The sequence below is a fragment of the Dendrobates tinctorius genome, unplaced genomic scaffold, assembly GCF_039654945.1.
Source record: "Dendrobates tinctorius isolate UK_male_01 unplaced genomic scaffold, ASM3965494v1 ptg000160l, whole genome shotgun sequence".
NCBI lineage: Eukaryota > Metazoa > Chordata > Amphibia > Anura > Dendrobatidae > Dendrobates > Dendrobates tinctorius.
Window position 1 is genome coordinate 15,422,280 of NW_027361827.1, and position 16,170 is coordinate 15,438,449.

At 40.1% G+C, this 16,170-nt stretch overlaps 1 protein-coding gene across 2 annotated transcripts in view; it reads right to left on the reverse strand.

Moving 5' to 3' along the window:
* FBXO10 (F-box protein 10) overlaps positions 1 to 16,170 on the reverse strand; it is a 199,492-nt gene that overhangs the window by 10,907 nt on the left and 172,415 nt on the right. For both annotated transcript variants that reach the window (XM_073549669.1, XM_073549668.1), the window contains 2 exons: positions 7,007 to 7,282; positions 4,749 to 5,059 (listed from right to left, as the gene is read on the reverse strand). In XM_073549669.1, coding sequence (XP_073405770.1) covers positions 4,749 to 5,059; positions 7,007 to 7,282 — 587 coding nt within the window. The remainder of the gene's footprint in view (positions 1 to 4,748; positions 5,060 to 7,006; positions 7,283 to 16,170) is intronic.

Here is a 16,170-nt window from a genome sequence, read left to right on the forward strand (position 1 = left end):
AAGAGATCCCTCAGGAGAACATCTGCCACCTCATCAGGACCATGCCCAGTCGTTCTAGGGTGGTCATACAGGAGCTGAGCAGTATTTCCTTGTCTTGAGGCATTTCTACTGCAGTTGGATCAGCCTGTAATTTGATGTTCCACTTTTGATTTTGAGTATCATTCCAAATTCAGACCTCCATGGGGTATTAATTTTGATTTACATTGATCATTTTTATGATTTATTGTTAACACATTCTACTGTGCAATGAATAAAGATTTGCAACTGGAATATTTCATTCAGTGATATCTAGGATGTGTTATTTTAGTGTTCACTTTATTTTTCTGAGTAGTGTATTTACCTTCCCTTTAAAGTCCCCTATGGGATCGATGTGAGCCCTTTGCGCGTTTCTAAGTATCTCTCTGCATCTATGTGTTGTCTGCGATCATGTGACTGTTATCATGGATACATAAAGTTCCTGGTGGGTACTGCTGTTACCAACTCTCCTTGAGAAAGCTCAATACTTAAATAGCGAAACATGCGTTGGGGACATCAATTTCTTTGGTAACAAGTCTAGCTGACTATTAATGGGTAAAGTGGTCTCTCCTTTTATTTTTGAGCAAAATTATATTATCTAATTGTGGATTTTTTTTACCATTGTGTCACCACTTTGGGACATTGCAAACACCTAGTGAGTATAATCCGATATCTGCTTACATATAAATAATTTGTCAGCGATTGTTAATGGTCTGTCTTTTTCTGTATTTTCTATATACTATTTGTCTATGCAACATTTTTTGTAGTTAATAAAACATACTTTTTAACCAATTAAACTCCAAGCTATCCTCCTGTTTATACTGTGTTATTCTGGAGTGGTTCAGATTTGCTACAGTGCCTTGCGGAAGTATTCGGCCCCCTGGAACTTTTCAACCTTTTCCCACATATCATGCTTCAAACAAAGATACCAAATGTAAATTTTTGGTGAAGAATCAACAACAAGTGGGACACAATTGTGAAGTTGAACGAAATTTATTGGTTATTTTAAATTTTTGTGGAAATTCAAAAACTGAAAAGTGGGGCGTGCAATATTATTTGGCCCCTTTGCTTTCAGTGCAGCAAACTCACTCCAGAAGTTCATTGTGGATCTCTGAATGATCCAATGTTGTCCTAAATGACTAATGATGATAAATATAATCCATGTTGTGAGTTCATTTTCCCCTTCACCTTTGAGGTCTGATGAACTCCCTCTTCTGGTGAAGGAAGGTGGTGAGGCTGATTACAAAGCACCTGAGCAGAATGATGATGACTGGGTGACTGGAATTGCTGACTGAATATAAGGCAGCTGACACCCTTCTGCCTTGCGGGTGATTTCTCTGAGGGATTCTAGGAGACCAGTCTTATTCCTGCTCCTCAAAAGCTAAGTTTTCGGCTCTGTTTTTTGCATTTGTGTTTTGGTTTTCTTTTGCCTTGTTTTTCTGGATTTCTGCCTTCCCCTGCTGGGTGAGCTGAATTCCTTTTTGCTCTGTCTTCAGAAAATACCTGAGTACTGATATAGTCTTTTTGAAGCCTAGTGTCTTCAGGGCTTTTTTCCCTATCAGTCTGTTGGCTCTTGTTTTTGAGAGGGTTTTGGCGGATTGCAGACAGCAGCTTTTCTATTCTGTCCTTTTTAGTTAGCTTGGGCCCCATCATTTGCTCAGCCTATCTTTCTATCTGTGTGAGTGTTTTTTCATCTTGCTTCACCGTCATTATATGTTGGGGGCTGCCTATTGCTTTGGGGTCTGCTCTGGGGCAGTTTAGATTTCCCTTTCTGTCTTTAGGCTATGTAGTTCTCCAGCTGTGATCGAGGGGTCTAGGGCACCGTAGGAACCCCCCACGGCTACTGCTAGTTGTTGTTGTTAGGTTCAGGGGTCTGCAATCCGATAGCTGCCAACTTCTCTGGTTTTCTGGACTTAGCTAGTATTTCTGTTTTTGCCTCCTACGGTGACTCATTCATAACAATCCACCTGTGTGTAATCAAGTCTCCGTATAAATGCACCTGCTCTGTGATAGTCTCAGGGTTCTGTTTGATGCAAAGAGAGCATCATGAATACCAAGGAACACAACAGGCAGGTCCGTGATACTGTTGTGGAGAAGTTTAAAGCCAGATTTGGATACAAAATGATTTCCAAAACTTTAAACATCCCAAGGAGCAATGTGCAAGTGATCATATTGAAATGGAAGGAGTATCAAACCACTGCAAATCTACCAAGACCCGGCCGTCCCTCTAAACTTTCATCTCAAACAAGGAGAAGACTGATCAGAGATTCAGCCAAGAGGCCCATGATTACTACTCTGGATGAACTGCAGAGATCTACAGCTGAGGTGGGACAGTCTGTCCATAAGACAATAATCAGTCATACACTGCACAAATCTGGCCTTTATGGAAGAGTGGTAAGAAGAAAGCCATTTCTCAAAGATATCCATAAAAAGTGTTGTTTAAAGTTTGCAACAAGCTACCTGGGAGACACACCAAACATGTGGAAGAAGTTGCTCTGGTCAGATGAAACCAAAATCAAACTTTTTGGCAACAATGCCAAACGATATGTTTGGCGTAAAGGCAACACAGCTCATCACCCTGAACACACCATCCCCACTGTCAAACATGGTGGTGGCAGCATCATGGTTTGGGGCTGCTTTTCTTCAGCAGGGACAGTGAAGATGGTTAAAATTGATGGGAAGATGGATGGAGCCAAATACAGGACCATACTTGAAGAAAACCTGTTGGGAGTCTGCAAAAGACCTGAGACTGGCATGGAGAGTTGTCTTCCAACAAGACAATGATCCCAAACATAAAGCAAAATCTGCAATGGAATGGTTCACAAATAAATGTATCCAGGTGTTAGAATGGCCAAGTCAAAGTCCAGACCTGAATCCAATCGAGAATCTGTGGAAAGCGCTGAAAACTGCTGTTCACAAACAATCTCCATCAAACCTCACTGAGCTTGAGCTGTTTGCCAAGGAAGAATGGGCAAGAATTTCAGTCTCTCGATGTACAAAACTGATAGAGACATACCCCAAGCGACTTGCAGCTGTAATCGCAGCAAAAGGTGGTGCAACAAAGTATTAAATTAAAGGAGCCGAATAATATTGCATGCCCCACTTCTCAAATTTTGAATTTCCACAAAAATTTAAAATAACCAATAAATTTCATTCAACTTCACAATTGTGTTCCACTTGTTGATTCTTCACCAAAATTTACATTTGATATCTTTATATTTGAAGCATGATATGTGGTAAAAGGTTGAAAATTTCCAGGGGGCCGAATACTTTCGCAAGGCACTGTATGTGGGTATTTTTGATGCCGTGGCATGATTCACATTCATTATGCAATTGGTTATTCAGCTCTGGCAAAAATTAAGAGACCACTTCCCAATGTTCAGTTTGTCTGATTTTTCTCTTTATCGGTATATCTTTGAGTAAAATGTAAATTGTTCATTTACTCTATAAACTACTGACAACATGTCTCCGAATTTCCAAGCAATAAATTTTATATTTTTTTTCTGACAAAGAAAAATGGTCAGAATTAAAAACAAACAAACAAACAGTGCTTCAGCCCTCAAATAATGCAAAGAAAACAAAATCATATTCATTTAGAAACAACAATACTAATGTATTAACTCAGGAAGAGTTCAGAAATCAATATTTTGTGGAATAACCATGATTTACAAAAACCACTTTCATGTGACTTGGCATGCTTCCCACCAGTCTCTCACTGCTTCTGGCGCAAAAACTTAAGCAGTTCTTCTTTGTTTGATGGCTTGTGACTATCCATCATCCTCTTGATTGCATTCCAGAGGTTTTCAATGGGGTTCAGGTCTGGAGAATGGGCTGCCCATGACAGGGTTTTGATGTGGTGGTCTCTTATTTTTGCCAGACCTGTATGTTTCTAACTAAAAAATAAAATGATATCCAAGTCCTTAGACTGTATAAAGTTTACACTATTGATTGGGGCAGTTTTTTTGTCACATTTTGGGTCACACCTCTTTCATTGAAAAACTACAATCCTTGCTGTTGATCCAGCCACCTTGTTGAGCAAGTAAGAAAAAGTGAAACCCAATGTACAACAGTATTTTTTTGGCAACTGCATGGATGAATTTTACAGACACTGAATAAACATGCAGTAATCAGAAGCTACCAATACATGTATTCAGAATTCTAAAGGATATGGACAACTTTGATTACAGACCCTGCTGTTAGAAGCGCTCTGATGGATTTCACTTTTTATTCATTCTGCATTCTACTATGCACAGAAATACATATGGGATGTAGAAGCCACACTGTCCAAATTTCTTCATGAAACCCAAATACAAAAAGGCATGCCTTTAAGAAAAACAAACTCTCCGCCACTCTGAGGGTATTGTGCACACGCTGTGGATTCTGCTGCGGTTCCGCAGCGTTTTTGGCCCAGCGGATCTGCAGCAGTTCCGCACACATGGTACAGTACCATGTTATCCTATGGGTTTTCAAAACCGCTGTGCCGACGCTGCGTTTTTTTCCGCGCGGTTTTGCTGTGTTTTACAAACCGCAGCATGTCAATTCTTTCTGCGGATTCCGCAGCGGTTTGGCACCTGTTCCATTGTCCAGGTGTCAAACCGCAGGGGAAAACCGCAGGATCCGCGCGGAAAAACCCACAGGTGAATCCGCAGCGTGTGCACATAGCCTAAAGGTGTTCATAACCTCCTCAGAATTGTCTTGCCTATCAGAGAACTGACTGATCCCAAGGACTATACCTTCATGTCAGCAGTTTGTATGAGCTGTAGGCCACAACCACGATTTCCTATGATATCATTCTCTATGATGGTCCCATCCCCTTTGGAGATAATGCCATGACTTCTGTTGTCATAAATGCCATTTCCACGTAACTCCACTCTGCAGCCTGTTTCCACGTGGACACCAGTCAGTCTGTTGCAAGAAATGCTGTTATTGCCAATGCGTACAAGCTGAGTGCTCTGAAATACTGCCACTCCACTGTCATGGTTGGCATGTACAGCATTAGCTACAATATTCAGTGCTTCACTGCTCTTAATGTAGAGCCCCGCAGCTGCAAAAGACAAAAACACCATTTACTAAAATTCAGGCAAAAAAGGAGAAACAAAAATTGCAACATCAAGAGGTTATTATTACTCATTATGTCATATACTTGGTTTGCAAGCCACTTTCAATCATGTGTTGTCCTATAATAATGTAACTTTCATCTCTAGCCTACGAGAGCAATATATTGAGGAATTTAACAAGACCAGAGCCAGAAGACTGGGAAGTAAAAAGCATGTTTGTAGCATATTGGCTGTGTTAAAAAAAGTGGATACAATTGTATCTCATCTAAGCAGTGCTCTGTGGGCTCCAGATGGATGACGGTAATTGTGGAAAACTACAATTAGTTTCATCAGCAACACAAATGTAGAGGGGTTTAGCTCACTTATCGTACAATTGCCTAGACTACATGTCATTTTATTGACTTCTCAGGTTGAAACTGACTGTGCAGGGCTTGCTATATGAAACAGGAAACCCCCTTTTAAAGAGGACCTGTAAATAGCTCAAATGTGTATAGTTTTATTCCCGCGTCTCACGAGTATTATGTTTGGTTATTTTTTGTCAATCTGCCATATGGCTCCAGAGATAACACAACTTTTTATTAAGTGCTAATTGTTATGGTCTTTACCAAAAGGGCATGGCTTACAGGATTGTTTGGGGCATGTCTTATAACCCAGTGAGCACCATCCCACTTGTAAAGACCATAAAAATTAAAATTAAAAATAAAATAAATAAATAAATAATAAAAGCTCATATTTCTGGAACCATATAGTGGATTTAAGAAAAAAATATATATTGTATTTTCCGACGTATAAGACGACTTTTTAACCCCTGAAAATCTTCTCAAAAGTCAGGAGTCGTCTTATACGCCGGGTATTGTCTTTAGTGAAGCAAGCTGCAGGCACCCGGGACGCTCGGGGTATGGAAAAAAAGAGAGAGCAGCCTGCGTCGCTTCACTTCAGTCCTCAGGAGTGGAGATGGGCGAATCCAAACACTAAAGTTCCGTACTGTTCAGGTTCGGCTGCCCGAACAGCGGGTGTTTGTCACGCTGTCTAGTTTCTGACAGCCCGGCAAACACCGCTTCTGATCAGCGGTGAAATCATCCCCGCCGGTCAGAGAGCCGCGGTTTCCAGGCTGTCAGAAGAGAGCATGAGCCCGCAGCTGTGATCCTGTGATCGGAGGTATAAATTTTACCTCCGGTCACTGGTGTCAGCTGATGGTACAACCACTCCCATCATCTGACACCTACAGCCGCTAATTACAGTGAGAGCAGGAGTGGCGGATGGGAGTATTAATCAACCGCTCCTTAGCTGTAAATAAATATGGTAGTTTAAAAAAAAAAAAAAAACGCTGTGGATTCACCCCTATTTTTGATAACCAACCAGACAAAACTCACAGCTGTGAGCTGCTGCAGCCCTCAGCTGTCAGCTTCATGCCCTCTTCTGACAGCGTGGGAACTGTGGCTCTCTGACTGGCGGGGATCAGAAGCAGTGTTTGCCGCGCTGTCATGCATATTACAGTGCAACAAACACCGGAAGTGGGGTAGTCTTATATTAACTGGAAATGGACGCCCAGTCTTATACACTGGAAAATACGGTATATACAAGAAGGCCAAAAACTGCCCACATCTAACCTGTCCTCTTTAAGTGTGTATGTCTATCTTTATACAGTGCTTAGTAAAAAGGTAAGGTAGTGTCAAGTGCTAATGAATTATTTGCTATTATCCTGTAGTGTGAGTCTTTCCTATTGAACTATGTTTTAAAATTGTACTAATCTAATGGATACTGTTAGATTCTGTAGTCCCTGTAAAGTCAGCAAGTCTTACACCACGCTTACTTACCATGTAGGATAAAATAAATATTTGCCCTTTGCTTACTATACTTTCCAATAAAATTGCTCTGAAAAATACGTACAACCGAAAAATCATTTACATTTATCTAGTCGCTTTCCACCTCACCTCCATTGTGGTTAATACTGTTGGACTCAACAAGTGCTACATTTATTGGCCTCCGTGATGAGAAGCGGTCATCTTCACTATCTAAATCATTTTCCCAGCTTGCTGCTTCCCCTTCATCATTAAAATTTTCATTTCCCGCCTGGTTAGCAGGATAGTCACTAGCATCATCTTTCCGACAGAAAACAGCAACTCCATAAATGCTGTTGTGACCTATTTGGTTGCTAGTGATGTGAGGAAGGCTTGAAGACATAATCCACACTCCACAGCCTTTATTACCTAGAAAGAGTAGGAAAAAACATTTAAAACACACTACATCAACATCTACCACAATGAGGATTTTCATACAACTACTGCAAATGTAGACTCATTTCTATGTAGTATATAAGTGTATTTGTGCCTTTATGCATCATCCTTTTCACTTGCAGTTTATGCTCTGAACAACATATAGCAATCCATCTTTGGATATATATACAGTGAGTATGGAAAATATTCAGATCCCTTTAAATTTTTCCCTCTGTTTCATTGCAGCCATTTGGTAAATTCAAAAAAATTAACTTTTTTTTCTCATTAATGTACATGCCGCACCCCATCTTGACTGAAAAAAAATGTAGAAATTTTTGCAAATTTATTAAAAATGAAAAACTGAAATACCACATGGTCAGAAGTATTCAGACCCTTTGCTCAGACACTCATATTTAAGTCACATTTCCTTGTGATCCTCCTTGAGATGGTTCTACTCCTTCATTGGAGTCCAGCTGTGTTTAAGTAAACTGATAGGACTTGATTTGTAAAGGCAGACAAAACCTCACCGCTCACAGTGCATGTCAGACCAAATGAGAATCATGAGGTCAAAGGAACTGGCCAAGGAGCTCAGAGACAGAATTGTGGCAAGGCACACCTCTGGCCAAGGTTACAAAAGAATTTCTGCAGTACTCAAGGTACCTAAGAGCACAGTGGCCTCCATAAACCTTAAATGGAAGAAGTTTGGGACCATCAGATGTCTTCCTAGACCTGGCCGTCCAGCCAAACTGAGCAATCGTGGAAGAAGAGCCTTGGTGAGAGAGGTAAAGAAGAACCCCAAGATCTCTGTGGCTGAGCTCCACAGATGCAGTAGGGAGATGGGAGAATCTTCCACAAAGTCAACTATCACTGCATCCCTCAACAAGCCTTTATGGCAGAGTGGCCCATCGGAAGCCTCTCCTCAATGCAAGACATATGACAGCCTGCATAAAGTCTGCTAAAAAAAAAAAAAAAAAAAAAAACACACATGAAGGACTCCCAGACTGAGAAATAAGATTCTCTGGTCTGATGAGATGAAGATAGAACTTTAGGTGATAATTCTAAGCGGTATGTGTGGAGAAAATCAGGCACTGCTCATCTTCTGCCCAATACAATCCCAGCAGTGAAACATGGTGATGGCAGCATCATGCTATGGGGGTGTTTTTCAGCTGCAGGGACAGGACGACTGGTTGCAATTGAATGAAACATGTGTGCGGCCAAGTACAAAGATATCCTGATGAAAACCTCTTCCAGAGTGCTCTGGACCTCAGACTTGGCCGAAGCTTCACCTTCCAACAAGACGATGACCCTAAGCATACAGCTAAAATAACAAAGGAGTGGCTTCAGAACAACTCTGACCATTCTTGACTGGCCCAGCCAGAGCCCTGACATAAACCCAACTGAGCATCTCTGGAGAGAACTGAAAATGGCTGTCCAACGTTCACCATCCAATCTGACGGAACTGGAGAGGATCTGCAAGGAAGAATTGCAGAGGATACCCAGATCCAGATGTGAAAAACTTGTTGCATCATTCCCAAGAAGACTCATGGCTGTACTAGCTCAAAAGGTTCCTTCTACTCAATACAGAGCAAAGGGGTCTGAATACTTATGACCATGTGATATTTCAGTTTTTCTTTTTTAATAAATTTGCAAAAATTTCTACATTTTTGTTTTTTTTTTCAGTCAAGATGGGGCACAGAGTGTACATTAATGAGGAACAAAAAATGAACTTTTTTGAATTTACCAAATGGCTGCAATGAAACAAAGAGTGAAAAATTTAAAGGGGTCTGAATACTTTCCATACCCACTGTATATATATACACATGGTACATTGTATATATGTACAACGAATCTTCAGAGGTCATCACATGTAATTCATTTTTATAACCAATTCAACCTCTTAGCTGTTTCATTTGTACTCACTCTAAATTACCTGCCACCCACGAAAGCAATTTCTAGTCCGATACCATTTAAAAGAAGATTTCTACAGCTCAATGCCATTTTCTTCAAGCACCCTTCCTTGACTTCGTGTCATTAGATTCCCACTGAAAAAGCACTCTTCTGCCTTCTTACATTACTTCACTCTTGCTCAATTACAACCTATAAGGTTCTTGTACTCTGGTAATAGGAGGTATGATAATACATTGGCAGAACAATTTTACTGTGTATTTCCAAACTGCTGCCTGTTTACTAGATGAAACTGTACATTCTATTTTTCTGTACCGGCGCTGCTTTGGCTCTTTTCATCCAGGAAATATATTATGGTCATCATTCAACACCATGTGATGTTTGCTTATCTGGTTCAATTAGGCTTGTTCAGGGTGGCAGAGGACAACATAATGCAATCACTGTCTAGACAAAACGTAACTGGCTGAGAAGACTGCCTCAATGTTCCTTATTCTTGTTTTCACAGTAAGACCTCGGGCATAAATTGTTACTGAAATATATTAACTATAACTGTAGAAAAAAGAAAATGGACTGAAAATCCGAAAATCATACAATGATCTAATGCAGCTCTGAAACTTTTTTACAAAACTGAACATGAACCCAAATATGTAGAAGGTGGATTATATAGATTGTTACCAAAACAGAGATGTTTGCCTTGACGTGGCAGTGGGCTTCATACAGTCTGATCAGATTGTTAAACTAAAAACCTCATGTTCAGTTTGGAAATTTTTTTGCCTAGCGGTGTTAGATCAATGTATGAATTTCAGATGTGGGGTCAGCATCTTTTTTTTCTATAGTTCTGAAATATATTTACTGTTGATACGTGGTTTTTATTCAGACCAACTGGTTATGCAATCTCGTGATGATAATGATAATGTAAGGACTAAATATTAGAATGTTTAAGATTTACTGGAGCCCGATCACTCTTGGAATCCCTCCCTACTAGCTGAAGCCAGAACCACTGTAGATGAAGTAGTAATGGGTTAATCAGTCTGCTGTCTATCTATAGGAAACCATACAGCTTCTGAAAGAGCTATTGATTTGCTATAAAAAAAACTGCTAAAATGTAATTCCCTTTGGAAAAAGGTGCTACACAAACATCTAGGCTTAAAAAGAGGTTCCATATTAAAAAAAAAAAGGAAAAGTGCCTAATATAATAAATAACACCTTATATGCTTACATGTCCCAATTACCCAAAGTGCCTTGATTTTCAGATTTCTACCCTGGTCCTGATTCGTATCGAAGCGATCACTGTAAGGGCTCATAGCCACTTGCGATTAAAAAACGGTCTGTTTTCAGGATGACCGATTCTATGTGATTGTCATGCGAGTGTAATGCGATTTCAGTGTGATTTATCCATATGACATGCGTATGACATCCATATTCAATGCGATTTTAACATGAGGTTTTACATAGAGCAGTTCTCTCCATGTAAAAGCTCATGGTAAAATAGCATTGTAAACTAACACTGTACACATCGCTTTAAAACAAAAGAATCTTCAAAACACACAAATTTAATTTCATTTAGTTTTTTATATGTACATATATACACACAGAGTACATACCGTACATAAATACATATATATACACACACACATGTCAGTGACACACACACACACACATATATATATATATACATATATATATCTCTTATGTATGTATATATATATATATATATATATATATATATATATATATATATATTATGGCTATATATATATTATATATCTTACATATAAAATATATATATATTATTTTATGTGTATATATATTACATATATCTTCTAAATATATTACATATATTTATTATATATATTACATATTTTATTATTATTTTTTATATAATCGCTATACATACACTCACTGGCCACTTTATTAGGTACACCTGTCCAACTGTGTGTTAAGACTTAATTTCTAATCAGCCAATCACATGGCGGCAACTCAGTGCATTTAGGCATGTAGACATGGTCAAGACAATCTCCTGCAGTTCAAACCGAGCATCAGTATGGGGAAGAAAGGTGATTTGAGTGCCTTTGAACGTGGCATGATTGTTGGTGCCAGAAGGGCTGGTCTGAGTATTTCAGAAACTGCTGATCTACTGGGATTTTCACGCACAACCATCTCTAGGGTTTACAGAGAATGGTCCGAAAAAGAAAAAAAATCCAGTGAGCGGCAGTTCTGTGGCCGGAAATGCCTTGTTGATGCCAGAGGTCAGAGGAGAATGGGCAGACTGGTTCGAGCTGATAGAAAGGCAACAGTGACTCAAATTGCCACCCGTTACAACCAAGGTAGGCAGAAGAGCATCTCTGAACGCACAGTGCGTCGAACTTTGAGGCAGATGGGCTACAGCAGCAGAAGACCACACTGGGTACCACTCCTCTCAGCTAAGAACAGGAAACTGAGGCTACAATTTGCACAAGCTCATCGAAATTGGACAGTAGAAGATTGGAAAAACGTTGCCTGGTCTGATGAGTCTCGATTTCTGCTGCGACATTCGGATGGTAGGGTCAGAATTTGGCGTAAACAACATGAAAGCATGGATCCATCCTGCCTTGTATCAACGGTTCAGGCTGGTGGTGATGGTGTCATGGTGTGGGGAATTTTTTCTTGGCACTCTTTGGGCCCCTTGGTACCAATTGAGCATCGTTGCAACGCCACAGCCTACCTGAGTATTGTTGCTGACCATGTCCTTCCCTTTATGACCACAATGTACCCAACATCTGATGGCTACTTTCAGCAGGATAATGCGCCATGTCATAAAGCTCGAATCATCTCAGATTGGTTTCTTGAACATGACAATGAGTTCACTGTACTCAAATGGCCTCCTCAGTCACCAGATCTCAATCCAATAGAGCATCTTTGGGATGTGGTGGAACGGGAGATTTGCATCAGGGATGTGCAGCCGACAAATCTGCGCCAACTGTGTGATGCCATCATGTCAATATGGTCCAAAATCTCTGAGGAATGCTTCCAGCACCTTGTTGAATCTCTGCCACGAAGAATTGAGGCAGTTCTGAAGGCAAAAGGGGGTCCAACCCCTTACTAGCATGGTGTACCTAATAAAGTGGCCAGTGAGTGTATATATAATATGTATATATATATATATATCATATACACTCACTGGCCACTTTATTAGGTACACCTGTCCAACTGTGTGTTAAGACTTAATTTCTAATCAGCCAATCACATGGCGGCAACTCAGTGCATTTAGGCATGTAGACATGGTCAAGACAATCTCCTGCAGTTCAAACCGAGCATCAGTATGGGGAAGAAAGGTGATTTGAGTGCCTTTGAACGTGGCATGATTGTTGGTGCCAGAAGGGCTGGTCTGAGAATTTCAGAAACTGCTGATCTACTGGGATTTTCACGCACAACCATCTCTAGGGTTTACAGAGAATGGTCCGAAAAAGAAAAAAAATCCAGTGAGCGGCAGTTCTGTGGCCGGAAATGCCATGTTGATGCCAGAGGTCAGAGGAGAATGGGCAGACTGGTTCGAGCTGATAGAAAGGCAACAGTGACTCAAATTGCCACCCGTTACAACCAAGGTAGGCAGAAGAGCATCTCTGAACGCACAGTGCGTCGAACTTTGAGGCAGATGGGCTACAGCAGCAGAAGACCACACTGGGTACCACTCCTCTCAGCTAAGAACAGGAAACTGAGGCTACAATTTGCACAAGCTCATCGAAATTGGACAGTAGAAGATTGGAAAAACGTTGCCTGGTCTGATGAGTCTCGATTTCTGCTGCGACATTCGGATGGTAGGGTCAGAATTTGGCGTAAACAACATGAAAGCATGGATCCATCCTGCCTTGTATCAACGGTTCAGGCTGGTGGTGGTGGTGTCATGGTGTGGGGAATTTTTTCTGGGCACTCTTTGGGCCCCTTGGTACCAATTGAGCATCGTTGCAACGCCACAGCCTACCTGAGTATTGTTGCTGACCATGTCCATCCCTTTATGACCACAATGTACCCAACATCTGATGGCTACTTTCAGCAGGATAATGCGCCATGTCATAAAGCTCGAATCATCTCAGATTGGTTTCTTGAACATGACAATGAGTTTACTGTACTCAAATGGCCTCCTCAGTCACCAGATCTCAATCCAATAGAGCATCTTTGGGATGTGGTGGAACGGGAGATTCGCATCAGGGATGTGCAGCCGACAAATCTGCGCCAACTGTGTGATGCCATCATGTCAATATGGTCCAAAATCTCTGAGGAATGCTTCCAGCACCTTGTTGAATCTCTGCCACGAAGAATTGAGGCAGTTCTGAAGGCAAAAGGGGGTCCAACCCCTTACTAGCATGGTGTACCTAATAAAGTGGCCAGTGAGTGTATATATTACATTATATATTACATATATTATATACAGTGTATACATATTATTTATTTGATATATATATGTGTGTCACTGACATATGAATGTATTCTATGAGTATATATCTAGTGTTTTGTGAGCTCAGAGTTATTTTACTAAACCTGACAAATGAATTATCACCTATTCTGCTATGTATCTCTCTATTAAATATTAAATATCTCTCTATTAATTATATATATCTAATATATATATATATATATATATATATATATATATATATATATACTAGCTGAAGAGCCCAGCACTGCCTGGGCATAGTAACTAACTGTGGTTAGCTATAGCAAATTATAATTATCCTCCATCCCATAGTCCCGTGCCCATATACCCATCATACATATCCACGATCCCATAGGCCCGTGCCCATATACCCATCATACATATCCTCCATCCCATAGTCGAGTGCCCATATACCCATCACACATCCTCCATCCCATAGTCCCATGCCCATATACCCATCATACATATTCTCCATCCCTTAGTCCCATGCCCATATACCCATCATACATATTCTCCATCCCATAGTCCCATGCTCATATACCCATCATACATATTCGCCATCCCATAGTCGAGTGCCCATATACCCATCACACATCCTTCATCTCATAGTCCCGTGCCCATATACCCATCATACATATCATCCATCCCATAGTCCCGTGCCCATATACCCGTCATACATATCCTCCATCCCATAGTCCAGTGCCCATATACCCATCACACATCCTCCATCCCATAGTCCCGTGCACATATACCCATCATACATATCCTCCATCCCATAGTCCCGTGCCCATATACCCATCATACATATCCTCCATCCCATAGTCCCGTGCCCATATACCCATCACACATCCTCCATCCCATAGTCAACCATTATGACATCATAATGAGCGGTGGGGCCTGCAACCTATGATGACATCAGCGTCGCCATGGCAACCATTATGACATCATAATGAGGGGTGGTGCTTGATACACACACACTTTTTCCCCATTATGTAGATAGGGGCAAAATTGTTTGGTGAATTGGAACAAGCGGGGTTAAAATTTCACCTCACAACATAGCTTAGGACGCTCTCGGGGTCCAGACGTGTGACTGTGCCAAATTTTGTGGCTGTAGCTGCGACAGTGCGGATGCCAATCCCGGACATACACACACACACACATACATACATACATACACACACTTGAGCTTTATATTATATATATATATATATATGTCTCACTGACATATATATATATATATTCACCTATTCTATGTGTATACATGTAGTATATCTTTTGTATTAGAACATGTCAGTGTGATGTTACTGTATGACCGCATATGCATTGCCGGCTTATCTATCTGTCTATCTATCTATCTATCTATCATAAATACATATATACATGTCAGTGACACACACACACACACACACATATATATGTATTTATATTAGATCGATAGATAGATAAGCCGGCAATTCATATGCGGCCATACAGTAACATCACACTGACAGTTCAAAAAAGAATAGATAGAATAGATACATGTCAGTGACACACACATATATATCTATGTATTCTATGTGTATATATCTATTCTATCTATTCTTTTCTGAGCTGTCAGTGTGATTATACAGTAGCCGCATATGAATTGTCGGCTTTTTTCAAAGGACACCGATGCGTATCAATCGGACAGCACTCGCATGGTCCGAGTGCTGTCAGATTTTTTTATTGCACCCATTGACTTGCATTGGCGATTTTCACCTGAAAATTCAGCATTCTGCGATTTTTTTCTCAGTCCGATTTCGGCTGAGAAAAAAAATCGCAAATGAGATGTAACCCATTGAATAACATTGGTCAGAGTGCAATCCGATTTTTAATCGGATTACACTCATCCGATTTTTGCACCAGTGTGTATGAGCCCTAACTGTGGTTGCGGCGCAGAATTAAAGATATGCCGTATCCATACGTCCAAAGTTGGCAAGAACCTGCTGACCTGGACGGATGGATTCATCCAAAGTCATAAAGGGGTTAAATATTGTTAAATTTAGTTTTTATGCACTTATTAAAATTAACAGTGAACGCCAAAAGTGAAAATTAAAAAATGCTAGAATTGCTGTTTCTTTTTTTTTTGGCTATTCTGCCGCCAAAAACAGAATCAAATTAATTAAAAAGAATGAAAAAAAAGACAAGGTCCTGGAATGTGCGAACACAAAAACAATTTGTGCTGTTGAATGCAAAAATATACATATAAAAAAAAAACTTGCGGTATATACATTGGGTACTGGTATAATAATACTAAATAAGCAGTATAAAGTTTTGCTGAAATTGCTCCCTCCCAAAAATATTTTTGAAAAAATTCATAAAAGTTCTATAATACAGTACATTCATTATATGTATTGTAAGCACTTGGTCTGCAATAAACAAGGCCAAGGTGTATTTTTTATTTACTAAAAATATAAATAAATTTGGCCAAGCTAGCACTTTTCAGCCCAACATACTAATTTGCTCAAGTCAGCTAGTAAGGGAACATATCCTGCTGACTTAGTATAACACAGCTTTAAGTCAACTGCAAACACGGCTAAGTACT